The sequence below is a fragment of the Myodes glareolus genome, chromosome 9 (genome assembly GCF_982192425.1).
Source record: "Myodes glareolus chromosome 9, mMyoGla1.1, whole genome shotgun sequence".
NCBI classification, from domain to species: Eukaryota; Metazoa; Chordata; class Mammalia; order Rodentia; family Cricetidae; genus Myodes; species Myodes glareolus.
This window is the reverse complement of record NC_142034.1, coordinates 65,245,212-65,265,621: the sequence shown is the minus strand read 5'-3', so window position 1 is coordinate 65,265,621 and position 20,410 is coordinate 65,245,212. Positions and strand designations below refer to the sequence as shown.

The following is a 20,410-nucleotide window of genomic DNA, read 5'->3' as shown; positions in this document are numbered from 1 at the left end:
CTCAGGGAACAGTAGTCCCCTGTGCCAGGCAGTGGGAAGGATCAGGTCACACTGCAGGACCTGGTTTGTCACTGTTCCTAGCTTCACATCTGATGACAAAGAGTGCCATCACAAACTGGCACCAAAATCCTAGCTTCAAGCTGGCATGGTCTAGTGTTTGCATGATTGACACCTCTGAGCTGTCAATCAAGGTGGTTGAGAGAAGGAGGCTTCTCCACGCTTCTAACCATCTTAGAGTGCCAGGAGAGGAGGGACAGAGACCCTATAAACGATTCCTTCCGGAGAGAGCAAGTCTTGTCCTATGAAAATCTCACTGTGCTCCCTTGCCATAAGGTCATTCCAGAGCCCCAGCGAGATCATGAATGAACAGGCTGCCAGCCTGTCTCCTCCGAGCCAGGATGCCGGACCCGAGCCAGAGCCAGGTGACTGGCCAGGCTGAGAGAGGTGTGCTCAAAGGGATGTACCTCTGAAATAACAGGGCTGAGTGGGACAGCAACTATGAACCTATGGCCTTTCTGGGACTCTATAAAGAATAGGAACATAGATGGCCTGGAGGCCTATTCACCTGCAGAATAGGACATCCGCCCTTGGCCTGGGAGCCCTTTGCAGATTGTCTCCTGGTCACACCTCTTAGTGTCTCACACATGTCTGGCTGATTTCCTCCCCATCCTAACACGTGGTACAGAGCACATGCCAGAGACTTGAATGGATCCATACCAGCCCCACATTGTGAGGCTCCATAGACAATTGTTCCTTAGCCCATCTGCCTGCCCCTGGACCTCAAAGGGCTACATTAAGCCCTATGTGCTATAGACAACATCTTTGGTGCCTCCTGGATACACAGAACAACCTGACAGGCTTGAAGAGCAGCCTGGAGATTCTGGATGGAAGGAGGCTTAGCATCTTGTGGCGGTTTGAAAGAAAATGGCCCCCATAGGGAGTGGCACTATTAGGAGGTGTGGTTTTGTTGGAGGAAGTGTGTCACTGTGGGGGTTGACTTTGAGATCTCATATATGCTCAAGCTACGCCCAGTACATAGCTGCTCCTACTACCTGTGGATCAAGATGAAGAACTCTCAGCAACTTCTCCAGAACCATGTCTACCTACACACCGCCATGTCCTGCCATGAAGATAATGGGCTAAACCTCTGAAACTGCAAGCCAGTCCCAATTAAATGTGTGCTTTTATAAGAGTTGCTGTGGTCATGGCGTCTCTCCACAGCAACAGAAACCCTAACTAAGATAGCCCTCCTACATAAGAGTCTCCAGTCACTCACCATGCACACTGACCCTGGACCGGGTCTCCGCACTGCCCACGTGGCAGGTGTACAGCCCAGCATCCTCATGGCTCAGGTCATGCACCGTAAGGCCCCGAGTGCCTGCCTTGTGTAGGAAGTCATACTTGTCACTGGGACCCAGCTCCACGCCATCTTTGCGCCAAACCACACGTGCCTCAGGGTCTGAGACCTCGCAGTGCAGGGCCAGCGTGCCACGCTCTTCTACAGATACGTCATCCAGTGCTTTCAGGAACACCACCGGCTTTGCTAGAGGAACGACATGGCCAGTGAGGGGAGCCTGTGCCCGCCCAGGGGGCAGGCACCCCACAGACTCCACAGGACTCCTCACCTCTGACCACTAGCCGGGCAGAAACTGACACCTTGGGGGAGGTGGCACGCACGGTGCCTGTGTCAGCCTGACGGACGCTCTTCAGCACCAGCGTGTGGACACAGCCCTCATGGCTGATCTCGTGGAAGCTGTCGTTGTACAGGGGTGTCCCATTGAGTGACCATTCGATGTCCTCGTCCTTATGGGACAGCTCACAGGAGAAGCAGGCCCGGCCTTCCTCCGTGGCTTCAACATCCTTCAGAGGTTGAGTCACCTTCACCTCCCGAGCTACAAGGCACACACCAGCAGCTCAGCACTGTGCTCTCAGCCACCCCCGGCCCTGGAGTGGGGTCCCCTGCCCTCCCCTCCTTCCCAGCTCTCTACCTTCCACAGTAACTTCGGCACTGCTCTGGGCATTACCCGCCTGGCACCGATAGACCCCAGCATCAGCTGGAGTGAGCCGGAGTATGCGCAGCTCTGCCATCTGGCCCTCCAGCACCATCTTGAACTTTTCTGATGGGGCCAGAGGCGTGTCCCCCTTGTACCACTGCACAGCCTTGGGGGCCGGTCTGAAGTCACAAGACAGGACTACCGACTGCAGCTCACGCCCTGCTTTGGGTTCCAGTGGCCGTGCCACTACCACAGGAACGTCTGGAGAGAACAGAGCAAAGGCAGGGCTGGGAGCCGCAAGAACTCAGACGGCCCTGCCTAGCCCAGGGCTAACCCGTCTGCAAGCACAGCCCTTACAATATGTCTGGTCACCTCCCTTGGGAGGGTGCTGCACAAGCCCCTCACAGCCCACACACCTCTGTCCCAGCCAACATATACTGCCCCATGCTGCCTGCCCCAAAGCCCTGCCGTGCCTGAGTACTTATATTCCACTTTTTAGGCCTCTGACCATATCCTGACTCCCAAAGTCAGTTCCTACTAAGCCCACCCCTGTGCCACCCAGGACCCGTGTTCTGCTCCACACGCTGTCAAACCACTGAGTAGTGTCCACCCCCGGCCTTGAGCCCAAGCATGATTGCTCCAGCCCAGGCCACCTGTGCCTGGCCACTGTTCCTATGTCTTGCCCCAAGCCATGTCCCACCCATGGCCCTAGACTAGGACCACCCCCATCTCTGGGCTACGTTCAGACAGTATGCTAACCTGAGACAACAAGCTGGGCCGTGGAGCGGGACTTGCCGATGGTGAAGTGCACAGGCCCGGTCATGGTGGAGCAGGTCTTGTGCAGTGTCAGCCGGTGCACCGTGCCGTCTTGCTCCAGGCCCACATTGCCCCCGGCCTGGAGGACAGTCTTACCAAGGAGCCACTTGGGTGGCCTCACGGATGGGATGGAGGTCTCACATTCAAACCAGGCTGGGGCAGGCTCCATAACCGTCACGTCCTGCAGGCCTCGCACAATGGTGATGGATTGCTCTGTGGATGAGGAGCTGGTCACCAGTGAAACTCAACCAGAGGGACCAGTCTCCCCGTCCTACAAGTTCCTTCCTATCTCTCTCTACCACGTAGCTAAGCCTCCTTCCCCATCTGTCTGAGATGGCACGGCAGCCTCCAGAATCTCCAGAGAAAGTCACAGAAACCACACATCCTCGCCCCGAAACCCAGGAGGACTGTCCACTCTTTCATCCCATACCTTCCACAAAGAACTGGGCACTGGTCTTGACATCACCGGCATCACAGGTGTAGGTATCTTCGTCCTCGGGCTGCACGTCATTGATGACCAGCTTACGGTAAAGGCCGTCGCTGACCAACTCATACTTAGGCCCAGACTGCAGCTCGACTCTGCCCTTAAACCATCGCACCTGGGCACTGGCCCGGGACACCTGGCACTCAAGCACACCCCGGTGTTTTTCCATGGCGATCTTGTCCCTCAGTGGGCGCAGGAGGGTCACAGGCAGCTCTGTGGGCACAGTCACGTGGGGTCAGGATGGTGACCTGGATGGACTTCCTAGGAGCCAAGAGACTGACTTCCGCTCCAAACCAGCTGCCCATGCCTTCCACCTGGGCCAGCAGGTGGCCAAGTCAAGCGTTCCACCCAGGGCTACCCTAGAATCTGCTGGGTACAACTGACCACCAGCAAAGTGGAGCTTGGAGTCTTTGCACCTCCTCTTCCCACTGAGGAGACCACATTCTACCCTCTCCATGAGTCACTGCTACCTTGTCTGGAAGGGGTCCTAAGGCACCCCAGGCCTGTGGGAGGCCAGCTATCTGTGAGGCCCATGTCCAGTCCCTGTCCTCCCCTGAGCCCTCCTCACCTTTGACTCGGAGGTGGGCTCTTGATTCTGCATTTTCAGCTACAAATTTGATCTCCCCTGCATCTTTGGCCAGTACCCTCCGGAAGATAAGAGTGTACGTCCTCCCTGGAGACAAAGGACACTCTGTATTACTGAGAGAGAGGCACAGGCTGGGAAACCCACCCTGCTGCCCTGCAGCCCTCTGACCTTCCTGCCGGATGCGCACGTTGTCACTGGGCCGTAGCTTGCTGGATTCTCGGAACCATAGGCCAGGAACCTCATCATGGGACACTTCACAGGAGAAGGTGGCACCCTCTTTCTCCATCACCTCCACATCCTCCAGCGGCTTTGTAATCTGAACACTGCGGCCTAGGGGAAGGGAGGGAGGGTTGTTGTGGAGGTTTGAACAAGACTGGCCCCCATAGGCTAACATATGTGAATGCTTAGGGAGTGGCATTAGGAGGTGTGGCCTTGTTGGGGTAGGTGTGGTCTTGTTGGAGGAAGTGTGTCTCTGGGAGTGGACTTTGGGGTTTCAAATGCTCATGCCAGGCCCAGTGTCGCTCTCTTCCTACCGCCTGTGGATCCAGATGTAAAACTCTCAAGCTACCTCTTCAGCACCATGTCTGCCTGTGCCCCACCATGCTTCCCGTCATGATGACAATGAACTAAATCTCTGAACTATAAGCCAGCCCTAATTAAATGCTTTCCTTTTTAAGAGTTGCCATGGTCATGGGGTCTCTTCACGGCAATAGAACACTGACTGAGAACACTGACTTCTGGACGTGCCCAGAAACATAGGCCCCTCTCAGCACAGCCACCAGCTTGCCGTCAGGCTGTGGGGAGCTGAGGTACCAGAGAGCACTGCTCATACCTGCCAACCTTCCCTGCCATCCCTCACCAGAACTCACCCTGAACCTTCAGAGAGGCCGAGGTCTGAGCATCAAGAGCATCACACACATAGACACCCTGGTCCCCGATCTCACACCGGTAAATAACGAGACTCCTGCAGGCTCCCTGGGCCACTATGCCCACAGTCTTGCCTGCCCGCAGCTCCACACCATCCTGTGGGGTAGAAGAAACTGGTCAGGCACTAGAGTGACTCCATAGAAGGGGTTCACCTCCTGGACGCCCGCAGGGAGAAGCAGGGAGGAGGGAGAAATACCTTCAGCCAGCGCACATCCACTGGCCGTGACAACTCACACTCCAGGGTCACCTTCTCTTTTTGGGTGGCCACCACATCCTGCAGTAGCCGGGTGAAGCTCACCGGCAGCTCTGAGACGGGAGTTAGGGAAGGAAGCCATGGAGTTAGGAGGTGCTTTCTGATGCGGTGGGCTAACTGTAGCCACACAAGGGGTTTTCCACTTTCCACCTGGTCCCAGCTGCCTCCCTGGACCACTCAGGGGCCTGAAATAGGTGTGCTCGGGAGGGGGGTTGCCAGCCTTCACCTACTCACCTGTGACTATCAGCTGTGCAGACGTGTGCACGCCCTCAGCCCTGAAGGCCACCAACCCGCTGTCCTGTGGCCTCAGTGCTGAGAGGGTGAGGATGTGGACAGGGCCTTGCACGGCCAGGTGGCATGTGGGCCCAGGCTGAAGCCTCAGGCCGTCTCGGGTCCAGCTGCCCTCCACATCAGCATGAGACAACTCCACATCCATGGAGGCCGTGCCCTGTTCCTTGGCCTCCACGGGCTGCAAACCTCGAACCAGCCGGACCTGCCGCACTGCCAGAGGGACTCCAGTGAGCTAGTAAACTGAGACCCTCCAACCAGCCAGGACTCAGGCACAGATGTGGGTTCAGTCGACCACCCAGAGGCCACAGAGTAGAGGGAGGCCCTAGGAGTTAACCCCCAGCCCCCACCTCCACCCAGCTCTACCTCAACCCCAGCTGACCCCCAGGCCTGACCATCTACTTCCTCCTCCATCTCTTCCTTCCTTGGATCCACTTGCCGGAACCAGGTTGGACTGCCTGCCCCCCCCCCCAAAAGGCCATCTCACCCGTGGTCGGACACAATCACGGCCGACACAAAGTCACACCCCCACTTCTGGAAGAACCCCTCTCTTCCTCTGAGGTCCTGACCCTGGCTTACTTTCTACATTGACCTTGGCCTGGGTCTTGTCATCTGGTGTCTCACAGCCAAAGAAGCCACGGTCAGCGAAGCTCACACTGTGCAGAACCAGGCGGTGCCGAGTTCCCTCCGCATGGATTTCCACGTTCTCATTGGGTGCCAGGATGGCAGCGTTCCGTGTCCACTTCACCTCAGGCCAGGGGCGCGTCAGCTCCACCTCCAGGGTCACGGAGGTCTTCTCCTCCACCGTCTGCAGCTCAAGTTTCTTTTTGAAGAGGACCGGTGCCTCTGAGATACAGAAGGGCAGGGGTCATCTTGGTCATGGGGGTCCTAATCAGACGCTACCCCTAGGCCAGCCTGAGTCTAGGCCAGAGAGCCCCAGCACGCGAGCAGTCCTGTTTCAAGCAGGATAGGCCCCAACTGCACACCTTACATAGGTGCATTTTTATGGGGGAAGCTAAGGTTGTTTCTTCAATCCCATCCCCCCTGCCCCTCATCCCAAGCCCTGCTGCCCGGCTGTGATCAACTGTGCTGAACTCCTAACTATGGGCAGATACCATAATGGCCAGCCTTTGGCATCTGAGCAGGGCCACTCCACAACCCCTCAGCCACTGTCCCGTTGCCTGCCCTAACAATGCCCCACAACACCTGCTCATGTTAAGATATATGGGGAGGACAAAGGCTCCAGTGTGGGTCTCGCTGACCCATCGTCCCCCCACCACTCCAGGAGGTCCACGCATCTTCATTACTCCAGTACTCAAGAGCCTGCTGCATCTCCAAATAAAGTCCTGGCTCTCGAAGTGCACCCATCCCTTCTGCTTTTGAGCGCAGCCTCTGACCTGGTTCGCCATTGCAGACTCAACCAGAGACCACTTTCCCCAGAAAGAGGTCTCTCTGGATTGTCTCAGCCTTATCCCTGCTCCTACCAAGTACACTTGAAGAGACAATACCTAGCCCCCCCTACCACCAAATCACCCCTGTTGACAACAGACAGAGTCCATGTCCTCCAAGGCCAACTAGATCATCCCAACACACATGAGCACTATGGGGCTGCCTTATCGGTTCAGGCGGAGGAAAAGGCACCTATTACAAGGACCCACTGGCTATCTTAACAGTCCTGCTGGCTCCCAGCTCACCTCGGACCCGGAGAGTGGCAGAAGATGAGGCACCCTCAGCCTCCACTGTGACATGGCCAGCATCCTCCAGGGTCAGGCCCAAGATGGTCAAGCTACAGGTGGCTCCACTCTGTGCCATTACAAACTTCTCGCTGGGCAGCAGCCGGGTGCCATCCTTGTGCCACACAACTGCCACATCGCTGGGGGACACGACACACTGAAAGGTGGCCTCTTGGCCCTCCTCCGCAACCACGGTGCTCAATCCAGATGTAAACTTGACCACTCGGGGAACTGCAGAGGGAAAGTCTTCTTCAGGGTCCACAGGAGAAGCTCCACAGAGCCGCAGCCGAGACAGGCATGCAGAAGGACCCCTCCCCTAGGAAGCCACTTGAGCTCACCCACGGGTACCTTTGACAGTGAGCCGGGCGCTGGTTCGGTCATCACGGCTCTCACACACATACTCCCCTGCATCATCCTCTCGGAGGCCAGACACGGTAAGGGTGTGCCTAGGCCCCTCCGATGTCATCTGGAAACGCTTGCCCTGCCGCAGCTGTGTGTTCCCACAGCGCCACACGACCTCGGCCTGCTCTGGGGTCAGCTCACAGACCAGCTTCACAGTGCCACCCAATTCCCCTTCAACGGGCTCCAGGGGTTTGGAGAACTTGGTGGCCACCTCTGAGGGTAGAAAAGGGTGTCAGCCAGTGATCCGGGTAGACGGCCACACGTCCTGAGCTCCACTCTGGGGATGCTCTGGGATACTGCCTACTTGTCTCTGGGGCAGATGCAGGGACCCTGGAGGAGATCCAGACTCCTTACCTTCCACCTGCACCGGAAAGTCTTGGCCTTCCTTGCCGACACGGCAGCTGTAGACGGCACTGTCCAGCACCTGTGCACCTCTCACGGTCAGAGTGTGGGTGTCACCCTGACTGGTGACCTCATGTCTCTTACTGCGGCGAATTTCCACACCGTCTTTGAGCCAGGTCACAGCAGCCACAGAGGGTGCGGCCAGAGTGGCAGTCAGGACGATGTTCTCGTGTTCCTTGACCACCAGAGGCTCCCTGCGGCTGGGTCTCTCTGGAGTTTGGGACTCGGGCTCTGGTTCTGAGAAATAAGTAAAAACCATGTAAGAAAAGACAAGCACACACGGCTCCCCGAAAATAATGAGTGCTAGCTGCTGACCCTCTGTGTCCAGCAAGAACATAATGCCTCCTAGGGGCCATCATCACCAGTACTGTCCCAACCAAGATACCAGGAGTCCTGCCTCCGGGGAGACTTCAGCCCACAGGGCAGAATGGCATAGAAGGATAGACAACTTGCAGCCCAGGGTATGACTGGCCTGACCTGGGATGAGACTAGAAGACATAGAAGCTGCCAGAAAAGATAGCCTGGGAGCCAAACACTATTGGCAAAAATAGGGTGGGTATGCAGGAGACCAAGATGGTTCGGCAGAGCCTCGCCCAGCAACTGCATTTAGATAAACCATGTGCTTGAGATGTGCAGGTTTGTCCAGGGCCACCGCTAAGGACAAGCACAGCTAGAAACCAATTCCAGACAAACACCATGGCAACATGCTACAGCTGAACCACCAGGACTCCAAGGCCGATATAAGGCTCACGGGCCCACAATGGGAAGAGCAGGTTCCTGAACCTCGGGCCAGAACCCTGATAGCTCACAAGGACTCAGACCTGCAGGAAGGTCCACTCAAGCCCCACCTAAACAAGGCCCTTTCCCCACAACTTGAGGTTCAACAGCTCTTACACCTGAAGAAGACAGCCTATGCCAGGCAGTGGTGGCACACACCTTTAATCCCAGCTCTCGGGAGGCAGAAAGAGGTGAATCTCTGTGAGTTCTGGGCCAGTCTGGTCTACAGAGTGAGTTTCAAGACAGGCTCCAAAGCTACAGAAAAACCCTGTCTCAAGAAGAGGAGGAGGAAGAGGAGGAGAAAGAGGAGGAGGAGGAGGAGAAAGGCCAGTCCAACAGAACTAGTGATGAGGAAGGAGGTGGACAGGGGCACAGACTGGTACAGCAGACATCAGGAATACACGAGAAAGAGGCTCTGTCCTCAGAGTGGAAGGCAGAAAGAAGACAGTAGAGAAACAAAACGGTCAGAGACAGGGCTGTGAGAACCAGACAAGGAACCCTCGTGTCTCAAAGGGGTCAGCTGCATCTCTGCCCTGAACACAATGACACCCACCTGTGACGTCCAGACGGAAGGAGACTTTCTGTCCCCCGGCCTCGCAGCTGTACTCCCCAGCATCCGCCTGGCCCGCCTGCTGCACCACCAGCCTCCTCTCGCAGCCCGAGGCCTCCACTCGAACCTTCGAGCTGGAGCTCAGCTTCTTCCCGTCCTTGAACCAGGTCACCTCAGTCTGGGCCTGGGCCACCGTGCAGCTCAGCGTGGCACTGGCCCCTGCCTCTGCCTTCACCTCGCTGGGTGTCTGCTGCTCCTTGGCAAACACCACCTTGGTGTCTAGGAACAGATGGGGACACACAGGATCAGAGACACCGTCCAGGTCAGGAAGATGGCACAGGGGAAAGAAGGGTTGGATATGGTAGCCATAGGACAGAACACCCTCCAGGCTCCATACTTGAGTGGTTAGGAAGTCCTAGTACCTTTTGACACAAAACCACAGTTCATGCACACATCCCACACTACAGGAGGGTTCTCTTAGAGTTCCTGATGCCTCACAGGTGGAGGACCATTCCTGGTTCTGGCCACTAGGGGGTGGTCTTCCAGGATATGACATTGACTCCATGGCTAACCTGCTTCTGCCCTATTGGCAGTCAGTTCTAGCTACTCTTTATGTAGTTGATGCTAAGGTTGTGCCTGCAGTGCTCACGGTATCTTCCCATCTGTCATGTGTCAGATGGAAGATACACTAATGCAAGGTCCTATCAGAGACCAGAGTGTGGCTTTTCATTTGTGTCGAGTAGTGATATTATCCCGAGATCTTAAAGAATCCATAGTGTCTGCTCAGAGCTATTTTCCTCCTCAGTAGAGTCTGAGGCAGCCAGGTTACATGCCTGCTGCTCCTTGGTAAACACCAACAAGATGGACCCAAGGGGCATCAGGAAGGCTCCGGGCAGGAACAAAAGCATGACCAAGGTGAATTTCCCCAAGTACTCAAGAAGAAAAGGACCTTCCTGGGACACCCTTCCCATTCTGTGTCTTGCTCAACACTGGACTAAACACGGGGATGAGAAGAGAGGAGACATGAAGAGACTGTGTAACAGGAGAGCATAGGGTCAGCCACAGTCAGCCATGGTCAGCCATGGCCTAATACACAAAGGAGCAAAGGGACCAGACTTAACAGAAGGCACACAGGATCAGTCATGGACATGAGCCAGTCATCCCTTCCACACAAGGCTTAATATCACAACACCCACCTGTGACATCCAGACGGAAGGAGACCTTCTGTCCCCCGGCCTCGCAGCTGTACTCCCCAGCATCTGCCTGGCCCACCTGCTGCACCACCAGCCTCCTCTCGCAGCCCGAGGCCTCCACTCGAACCTTCGAACTGGAGCTCAGCTTCTTCCCGTCCTTGAACCAGGTCACCTCAGTCTGGGCCTGGTCCATCGTGCAGCTCAGCGTGGCACTGGCCCCTGCCTCTGCCTTCACCTCGCTGCGTGTCTGCTGCTCCTTGGCAAACACCACCTTGGGCTCTGGAGACAAACGGATGCATAGGGTCAGAGGCATTGTCTAGGTCAAGAAGGCCACATGGGAAAACAGCTTTCCTGGGTCAGCTAGAGGACAGTTCCTCCACGCTCCGCACTGGCTATGCCCAGGAGAGAAACGCCAGTGTTTCTCAGTACAAAATCAGATTATCCTGCCAGTCGGTGGTGGCGCATACCTTTAAGCCCAGCACTCGGGAGGCAGAGGCAGGTGAATCTCTGTGAGTTCGAGGCCAGCCTGATCTACAAGCGCTAGTTCCAAGATAGCGAGAGCTGTCATACAGAGAAACTCTGTCTTGAAAACAAACAAACAAAAATCAGATCATCCATAAAGGACACTAACACTGCAGGAGGGCATGTGGCAGAGTGTTGGTGATAAGCCTCCTTGAGGAAGGACCACAGGCTCAAAGCATACATGCCTCGACCCCTCCATGACAACAGAACTCCACCAATAGCATTGTCCAGGGAACATCACCAGGGCTGAGGGTACCTAAGGCCCCACACCCTTGCCTGCTAGGAGCGATGTCAGTTGCTATGTCAGGAAGGGGCTGGCTGTCCATGGTTAGACCTTATCCCAATGCCTCTCCAGAAAGGGCCCGATTTGGTCTTGGCTGTTAGTGCTTGGTCCCCCTTAGTGTAACGTTTATTTAGCGACCAACAGTGTTGCCAGCCTTCTCTCACAGCCCTTTTATGCAGACTACATATTTTCACATGCTAAGGCTCTGATTACTGTGAGCTAGTGTCTTCCTGTCAGCCACGGGCCTTTATTTTTCCTCTCAAGTGCTATCTTCTGATGACGTAAAGGCATAGCATAGGTCACATGGATGCAATGCTTCAGGCAAACGAAAAGCTGTTGTCCTTCGCGCTGAGGGCACCTATATTCCGTTCCAGTCATAGTCTCCAAGAGTCTTATACAACCCAGTGTTCACTGGGGTCTGCTGCTGCTAGGTGCCAGTGTCTTTCTGGTGTGGGAGGCACATCCGTCACCACTGCACTTTTTGTTCTGATGTGGATGGTTGCATGGTCGCGTCACCATTTGCCTGTGGCACTTTCTTTCCATGCCTCCAACCGGGGCTAAGGTCAAAACACACGCAAAGGAAGGGTGGGGTCCTGACTGCTGCCGGGTCTGTTTTCAGGTTCCCTACTCCATTTCTGGCTCTGTTGCCTGTACCTACAATGACATTCAGCTGTCTCCAGTACAATGGCATCAAAATAACCTTGGACATCTAGCAGATGAAATATTCTGTCTTCATGACTCCTTTGGCTCTACTTGGGTCTTGGAAACATCACGTTAATTTTGACTATACCAAAAGATCTCCACTTTGGTAGCCATCAGGAATAAATATCTCTCTTGAGTTGGAGAAATGGCTCAGAAGTTAAAAGCACTGGCTGTTCATCCAGAAGATCCAGGTTTGTTTCCTAGCACCAACAGGGCATCTAACAACTGTCTATAACTCCAGTTCCAGAGAATCTGATGCCCTATTCTGGCTTCTGTGGGCATTGCACCCATGTAGAGCACAAGTCATTCATGGAGGCAAAATGTCCATGAACCCATAAAATTAAAATAAATAAATAAACATATCTGGTTTACCACACCATTGATCTGTTCCTCTCTGTTCTCCCTAAAAAAGTTCCCCTCAAAGCTCTAAGTATGTGTCATTAGGCAGGGAACAAGAGCCATGACACATGATGTCCCTGAGTTCTTCTGAGCTATCCTTTTCCACCGTGTAAGCCTGTAACATCTGCCTTTATGACAAATGTACTTCTGCAATGTGTGCTCTTCCTCAGGGCTTCATGTTGGATATGCACTGTTACATGAAGGCCCTTTGAAACCTTTGGTGAAGAGAAAGCTTGCACGGCTGCAGTTCTTCATGATGTCTGCCGCTCTGAGGAGCACCCTTCTGGAGGTTGAGGAACTCTCTATTCCTAGGCCAAGGCCTCAGGACTGCAGGGTCAAGGCTCTACCTGAGAGCTGCACCTCCACCGAGACGAGGTTTCACAGGAGGACACGTCAAACTTTGCCTTTGATATAGGATCTAAAATGTTAGCAAACACTTTGCCCTGTTTTTAGTAAATGCACAAGATTCGTCTCTCTTTCTTTAAAACAGGCTTACTGTTCTCTTCCTTTCACACTTCCGTGTTTCACCGACCTTGCACTCCTGGGTGGCAGCCTCCATACCTGCACACTAACTCTTAGCTCGGTTCACCTTGTCACACGTTTGCACAGACATCGTCTTCAGTGCACATAAGAGAATGTCTGCCATTTGGTGTCAACACTGTCCCGTCAGCATGCAGCACGCGGCAGTGTACATTCCCTTCACAGCCTCTGGAAGAATCACTGTGATAACCACAGAATAAGCTCTTGCTAGAAGATTTTGTACAATTCACTCACAATTCACTGAACTTGACTATTTGCCTATGACGTTCTGAAGAAGGGCTGCATTTCTTTAAAAGGCTATAGGAGCATACTAGGTCAGATGACTCTGCAGATAAAGTCCTTGCCACGCATACATGAGGACCAAAGCTGGGATTCACCAGGACCCACATACAAGCTGAATGCAGTGACACACATCTGTAACCCCAGTGCTCCTACGGGGAGACAGGAGAATCCCAGGAAGTTGTGGGTCAGCTAGCCTGGCTACACCGTGGTGAACTACAAAAGACTATGTCTTAAAGAGGACTTAACCCAGGGATGTCCTCTGACCTCCACACATGCACTATGGCACACGCATGCCCACATTCACATACATGAACATGCACACAAACACACACACCCACGCCATATACGTACACATCATACAACACAACATATAATATATTAGCCGGGTGGTGGTGGCACATGCCTTTAATCCCAGCATTCAAGAGACAGAGGCAGAAGGATCTCTGAGTTCAAGGCCAGCCTGGTCTACAGAGTGAGTTCTAGTACAGCCAGAGACATACAAAAAAGCCCTGTCCCGCAAAATCAATATGTGTGAAATAATGTATATAGATATATCATATTTTAAAATCACAAAATAAATATAAAATAAGAGATTATAGAACTATTCGAATCCCTAGGATTTTTGTTTTGTTTTTTGAGACAGGGTTTCTCTGTGTAACAGCCTCGGCTGTCCTGAAACTCACTCTGTAGACCATGCTGGCCTCGAATTCACAGAGCTCCGCCTGCCTCTGCCTCCCGAAGGCTGGGATTAAAGATGTGCGCTATCACCATTCGGTTGGTTTTTTGGTGGTTTTTTTTTGAGTTTTGGGGTGCTTAAGACTTTTTTTCTTAAGCTTTGTAGTCATTTTTCAGGAACTGGCCAAGAGTTTACTGAAACTGTTGGAATTTACCTACAGTAATTGATATCAGTCCTTTCAAATCATTTGTCAGAAAGATCATGGTGGGTCTTCCATTCAGCCCTTTCGTATGCTACACTAACAAACCTCAGAGGGTGGGGAGCCACACCGCTGCCCACAACACTTGAGCCTTGTCAGCTCACAGGCATGCAGTGGCCGGGCAGGGAATGGCACGGTACTGAGCTGGTACGAAGGTGCTGTGGAAGCAGCCGGTTTCCCAGTGGAGCTGCTGCTGCGACAGACACCTCGTCCCCCACAGCTCGTAGCTGTAGTACGAGCCTCACAGCCATTCCCAAACCTAAGCACACCCATCAAACTCATTCAAAGGTATAAACAGAAAATTCTGACAGAGGAAAATAAAGGTTGCTTCAGAAAGACCCCACAGCCCAGAGACATGGGTCACTGGCCCTTCCTTATCCATTTGCCTTGTGGTCTTGGTTGTACACAGACACTGCATGCAGACAGTGACACATGGGGTAGCGTCCATCCCATTCACGGACAGACTCAGCACAAAGGAGGAGAGAGACACTGTATAACAGACAGAGCCAAACAGAAGGAGTGCAGAGTCAGCCCTGGGCATGAGCCAGTCACTGAACCCCCACAAGGCCAACTTAGTGTCTCAGCACCCACCTGTGACGTCCAGACGGAAGGAGACCTTCTGTCCCCCGGCCTCGCAGCTGTACTCCCCAGCATCCGCCTGGCCCGCCTGCTGCACCACCAGCCTCCTCTCGCAGCCCGAGGCCTCCACTCGAACCTTCGAGCCAGAGCTCAGCTTCTTCCCGTCCTTGAACCAGGTCACCTCAGTCTGGGCCTGGGCCACCGTGCAGCTCAGTGTGGTACTGGCCCCTGCCTCTGCCTTCACCTCGCTGCGTGTCTGCTGCTCCTTGGCAAACACCACCTTGGGTTCTGGGGACAGATAGGGATGCACAGGATCAGAGACACCATCCAGGTCAGGACGGTCACATAGAGATCTGAGTGGGGCAGCTGGAGATCAGAACCACCCTCCAGACACAGCACTCACTGTGCCCAGAAGAAGTCTGAGCACCTCCCAGCATGAAACCACAGTTCCGCCACACTGCCCATCACTGAGGCAGAGGGATGCGATGACGGCATCTGTAAGGAGCCCCTGCGAGAAGGGACTGTATGTCAGGAAACACATGCGCTTCCCCTACGGTGACAAAAGAGATCTCCCCTGGGACCATGCAAGGCCCCTGTCTTCTCTGAGGTTCATCTGATGCTATGTAGAAGAGGTGGCCTGGACCATTAGGAAAGATAGAATAAAAATAACTTTTAACATCTGGCAGATGAAATGTTCTTCCATTCTTCCTTTGTAAATCTTTTGGCTCACACACTCAAAAGACCATCTCTTGGACGGCCACCAGGACTGGGCCTCTCTGGATTCTCCATGCCTGTCACCACCTGATACCCTCTCCATTGTCTTCCATTGTCATCCTGAAGCACGACCCCCCCTCAGAAGCCTGAATATTTTTCATTAGACAATGAATTGGGAGCTTCATTTTGTTATTTGTTTGTTTGTTTTTAAGACAGCTGGGTAGTCTAACGCTCACTCTGTAGACCAGGCTGGCCTTGAACTCACAGAGATCCACCTGCATCTGCTTTCTAAGTGCTGGGATTAAAGGCGTGCGCCACCACCCCCGCAATTACGATTTTTTTATACATCACTTCCCACTCCTTTTGGCTAGTTTCAATACAGAAACGGTAATAGCACTATCTATGACATCCATCTTTCTGTAAATTATATTTCTTTAATTTGTATTCCTTAGGACTTTATGTCGGCCATGTGTTGCTCATTAAACTTCTCTGCTATCTTCAATGAAAGAGAACACATTATGACTGCGTGTTTAACATGACACCTGCTGCCTTCAATATACTCGTGGAGACATTTAGGAATCCTCTTCTTCTTACTAGTTCAAGAGATTCTCTTTCTGGAGCCAGGGTTTTAGGGAGGCTGCGTAAGGGCTGTATCATGGAACCACATAGCCAACCTAAGGATTTTTTAATACATATAAGTAGATTTAGATTTCATATCTTCTAGATAGGATGCAATTTTTTTTTCAAGACAGGGTTTTACTGCTTGTACTAGAATGCAACCCTGCTTGTACTAGAACTTGATTTTGATTTTTAGATCAGGCTGGCCTCAAACTTAGAGAAATCCACCTAGCTCTGTCCCCCCAAGTGCTGGAATTAAAGATATGTGCCCTTGGCTCCTTTTTAAAACTTCGAAAACATATATTTATTTTATTTTTAATTATGTGTACCAGTGCTAATATAGAGGTCACTGATTCCTTAGAGTCGGAGTTACAGAATTGAACTCAGGTCCTCTGAAAGAGCAGATAACACTTTTAACTACAGAGCCATCTCTTCGGCTCTAATTCTCCAACATCGTAGATTTTATTGGCTTCTACTTTCTACTATCAAGCCAATCTTGCACTCCTGGATTAAGATTATCCCAGTACACTCAGCTCTTAGCATACTGCCCCAAGCAGTTCGTTAACATTTTGAATACAGTATTTCAGCATCTGTGAGAGATTGGCTTGTACTTTCAGTTTTTAATAACGTCTATCATTTTGGTCAGTATTGTACTAGTGACATAAAGTGAGTGAGAAAGTACATACACACCCTTTGAAGTCTAGAGAAAAGACCATTGCACAAATTATCTGCTTCCAGAATATTTTTAACTCACCTACAGGCTACTGAACTTAACTCTTCTCCAATAATACTTATTTTTTTTAAAAAAAAATTTACTGTGTACACATGTGTGAGCATGTGTGTGTGATTATGTGTGAGTATGTATGTGTGTGTGCAAGTGTGGGAGTATTGTGTGAGAGGGTGTGTATGAGTGTGTGTGTGCACGTGCACACATCACTCACATAATCAGAAATCAACCTCTAGAGCTGGAGTTACAGGCAGCTGTGGCCTGCTATGGGTGTTGGGAACTGAACTCAGGTCTACCACAGTACAAAGAGTACTGTGTGCTCTGAACGGTTGAATAATCTCTGCAGATCCTCTCCTATAACATTTTTTTTAACTAGCGTTTATCGACTTAAAGGGCTATAGGGCTATTTGAATTTCCTGTTTGCTCACCTGTAAGTTTTGAAACAGCTCTAAGGAATTGACGAATTTAATGCAACTCTTCAAAATATAAGAGCATAGAGTCACATTACTGTCCCTTCAAATCCTTTGTCCTCGGGGATTCTTCATTTGGTCTTCACGGCAAGACGTTTTATGAGAACAAACCCACACTGCCACGTGGTGGCACTCTGAGGGATTCAAGCCACCCTCTTCAAGATAACCTATCTTGATTTTTTGATTTTGTGGGGGGCAGGCTACTATGTATGTGTGGAGGTCAGGGGACAGCTTGTGGCAATCCCTTCTTGCCTTCCACTGGGGGAGCTGAGGGAACTAAACTAGGTCATGGGGTTCTGTGGCAAGTTTTCTAACGTGCCGAGCCATCTCTCTAGCCCCCGAGGCTGACTGTTTCACACAGCAGAAAGAAATGTCAGGTTACAGATCTGCCAGTGCCCCCAACACACACGGAGAGACAGATGCCTGCATTCCCAGGCAACTTGCAGATATTGTGGAAAATGGCGGAACAAAAGATACTTTCCTGACAGGAACTGTCATTTGTAGAGTGAGCTTCATAGGCCTTAGAAACCTCTAACTGTACAAGACAAATTCTAAAGAGGTACAATCCTGTACAATGTTCTGCCTGAGAAGAAAGACAAGGTTTGCTGTGAAAACAGATCCCTAGCTCAGAGGCACCAAGCACAGGATCCTGAGTTGCTGGTCTTCTGCACAGATGCTGCCCAAAAACATGGATGCTGGCAACGCCACACTGGGGTGCACCACGGACTCCATGGAAAGGCAGAGAGGATTATCCAGACACCAAACCTCGGGTGACCTGAAGCCCAAGCTGAAGATGATTCTGAGCATGGTCAGGAAGTAAAACTTCCCCTCATCACAGAGCCACTGAGGCCTGAACAAGAGAATTCTCTTGGCTCCACATGGGGGCACAGCCAGTGCAGCCTGGACACAGACCCCAAGTGAGGCCACCTGGACCCACTCTGGTCAAAAAGATGGACCTAATGCAGTATCAGGAAGGCTCCAGGAAGGAACAAAAACATGACGAAGACAACACTCCCCAACCTGGGAACATTTCTGCAGGTAGCCAGGGAGGAGAGGACCTTCCTGGGACACCCTTGCCACTCAGTGTCCTGCTCAATGCTGCACTAAACATGCGGATGGGAAAGGAGGGATGTGTAGAGATAGATAGTATGTAACACAAGGACACAGAGACAGCCCTGGGCATGAACCAGGAACTGAATCCCCTACAAGGCCAACTTAGTGTCACAACACCCACCTGTGACGTCCAGACGGAAGGAGATCTTCTGTCCCCCAGCCTCGCAGCTGTACTCCCCAGCATCCGCCTTGCCCGCCTGCTGCACCACCAGCCTCCTCTCGCAGCCCGAGGCCTCCACTCGAACCTTCGAGCCAGAGCTCAGCTTCTTCCCGTCCTTGAACCAGGTCACCTCAGTCTGGGCCTGGGCCACCGTGCAGCTCAGGGTGGCACTGGCCCCTGCCTCTGCCTTCACCTCGCTGCGAGCCTGCTGCTCCTTGGCAAACACCACCTTGGGCTCTAGGGACAGATAGGGATGCACAGGGTCAGATATGTAATCCATGAGGAAGGCCGCTTGGGTGAAAGTACTGGATGGGACAGGGGGAGGACAGAGCATTGTCCAGGTTTGTCACTGGCTGAACCAAGAGGACACCATGGTCCCTCTCAGAACAGAATCAAAACAGATGCACACAACTTGCCACTGCTACATAGGCTGTTCTGGGAGAGTTGGTGTGCCTGTTCCTAGGCTCATCCTGGAAAGGTCTGAGAGTCGTGACATTTGTCTATTTGTTCCTCCCCGACAATGAAGGGTCTCCCATAGATCGTGTAAGGGTGTGTTCTCACAAGATCTCAGAGTCCTTACGGTTGCACGCCCTGTCCTGCTTCAACCATCACCAGCCACTGCATCTGCAGGGGAGCCTGGACCACACGCGGCCCTTACTGCCTGGTCCTGATGGTGGCAAGCCTCTGATCTTTCTGGCTGCATGTGCAGATGCACATGCTGTCCTAACTCAAAGTTCTTGCTCACGTCTCTGTTCACTAGATGGTGACATGTTATTAATTTGGCAAAGTGTGAGAGAGGTCTGCCCTCGGCTTTCCTCAGTGTCTCCACTGCTCTGCTAACGGTCCTTCTGAGTCAGCGTGCTCAGTTTCCACGTGCTCCCGAGCACCCAGCGTGAGTTTCAGTGAGAACATCTGTGTTCCTGGAATGCTCCCCCTGCCGTGCCTAGAGCAATCCATGACATCACAGTTTTCACACTGTCACTTCCTATCCTTTGCTGTAGCCCATCTGGATTCAGACACAGGATCTGAGCTGCTACTCCAACCGTACAGTCTTTCCCATGCGCAGTAGGATGGTTCACATGCCGTTTGTGCTTTGCGAACCATACAGTCTTTCCCACGCACAGTAGGATGGCCCACGTGCCATTTGTGCTATGCTAACTGTACAGCCTTTCCCACGCACAGGAGGATGGTCCACATGTCTTTTGTGCAGATGCTGTCCCTTTCTACAAACTCCACACAGATGTAGAAAGCTAAGGGGTGGCAGATGGACACTGCTCTCTGTGATGCTCGCTGTGAGGCTGGCCCCAGAGGCTGATATACTGGAATGCTTGGTTCCAAGTTGGTGGAACTGTTTGAGAAGGATTGGGGGCGTGGTCTTGTTGGAGGTGTCTGTGTCACGGGAAGTGTCTCTAAGGTTTCAAAAGCCCACACCAGGGCAAGTTTCAATCTCTCTGTCTCCAATTTGCAGATAACATATAAGCTCTCAACTACTGCTCCAGCGCCACACCTGTCTGCTGCCATGCTCCTCACGATGATGGACATGGCTTCCCCAGATTAAATGCTTTCTTTTCGAGGTTGCCTCGGTCATGGTGTCTCTTCACAGCAACAGAAGAGTAACTAAGACACCTCCTTCTGCGTGCATATACATTCTTGTTATCTGTTAACCACTCTGGCATTAAGAATATGTTGTCTCCTTGTATTAAACTGGATTAGATCTGGTCTAGAGGGTTTTGCTGCTGTTGTGCAACTCTAATTTATCTTAAAGTGATCAGGCTATAAGTTACTCGTGTGACAAGACAGGCGCCTGCTGAAAGCAATCTGGCTGTCTCCACCTCACCTCCCTTTGGTATGTGTGGCTCCCTCTTCTCTGACTGTTAATATAAGCTGCCTGTGTTCTGGGGCAGAACTTTCTCTGGACTAAATTGCTGTCCAAGTCTAGGATTACAAATAGATCCGCTGCA

The 20,410-nt window shown here is 52.4% G+C and overlaps 1 protein-coding gene across 10 annotated transcripts in view; it reads right to left on the bottom strand.

The window, feature by feature from the left end:
* Positions 1 to 20,410, bottom strand: part of Obscn (obscurin, cytoskeletal calmodulin and titin-interacting RhoGEF) — a 151,128-nt gene that overhangs the window by 79,730 nt on the left and 50,988 nt on the right. For 9 of the 10 annotated variants that reach the window (XM_087910592.1, XM_087910583.1, XM_087910584.1 and 6 more), the window contains 18 exons: positions 18,411 to 18,686; positions 14,660 to 14,935; positions 10,409 to 10,684; positions 9,216 to 9,491; positions 7,838 to 8,122; positions 7,430 to 7,696; positions 7,043 to 7,312; positions 5,928 to 6,194; positions 5,295 to 5,561; positions 5,004 to 5,113; positions 4,750 to 4,903; positions 4,049 to 4,210; positions 3,863 to 3,967; positions 3,241 to 3,507; positions 2,754 to 3,023; positions 1,989 to 2,255; positions 1,626 to 1,892; positions 1,277 to 1,543 (listed from right to left, as the gene is read on the bottom strand). In XM_087910592.1, coding sequence (XP_087766718.1) covers positions 1,277 to 1,543; positions 1,626 to 1,892; positions 1,989 to 2,255; positions 2,754 to 3,023; positions 3,241 to 3,507; positions 3,863 to 3,967; positions 4,049 to 4,210; positions 4,750 to 4,903; positions 5,004 to 5,113; positions 5,295 to 5,561; positions 5,928 to 6,194; positions 7,043 to 7,312; positions 7,430 to 7,696; positions 7,838 to 8,122; positions 9,216 to 9,491; positions 10,409 to 10,684; positions 14,660 to 14,935; positions 18,411 to 18,686 — 4,329 coding nt within the window. The remainder of the gene's footprint in view (positions 1 to 1,276; positions 1,544 to 1,625; positions 1,893 to 1,988; positions 2,256 to 2,753; positions 3,024 to 3,240; positions 3,508 to 3,862; positions 3,968 to 4,048; positions 4,211 to 4,749; positions 4,904 to 5,003; positions 5,114 to 5,294; positions 5,562 to 5,927; positions 6,195 to 7,042; positions 7,313 to 7,429; positions 7,697 to 7,837; positions 8,123 to 9,215; positions 9,492 to 10,408; positions 10,685 to 14,659; positions 14,936 to 18,410; positions 18,687 to 20,410) is intronic. The other variant, XM_087910587.1, reaches the window with a different exon arrangement.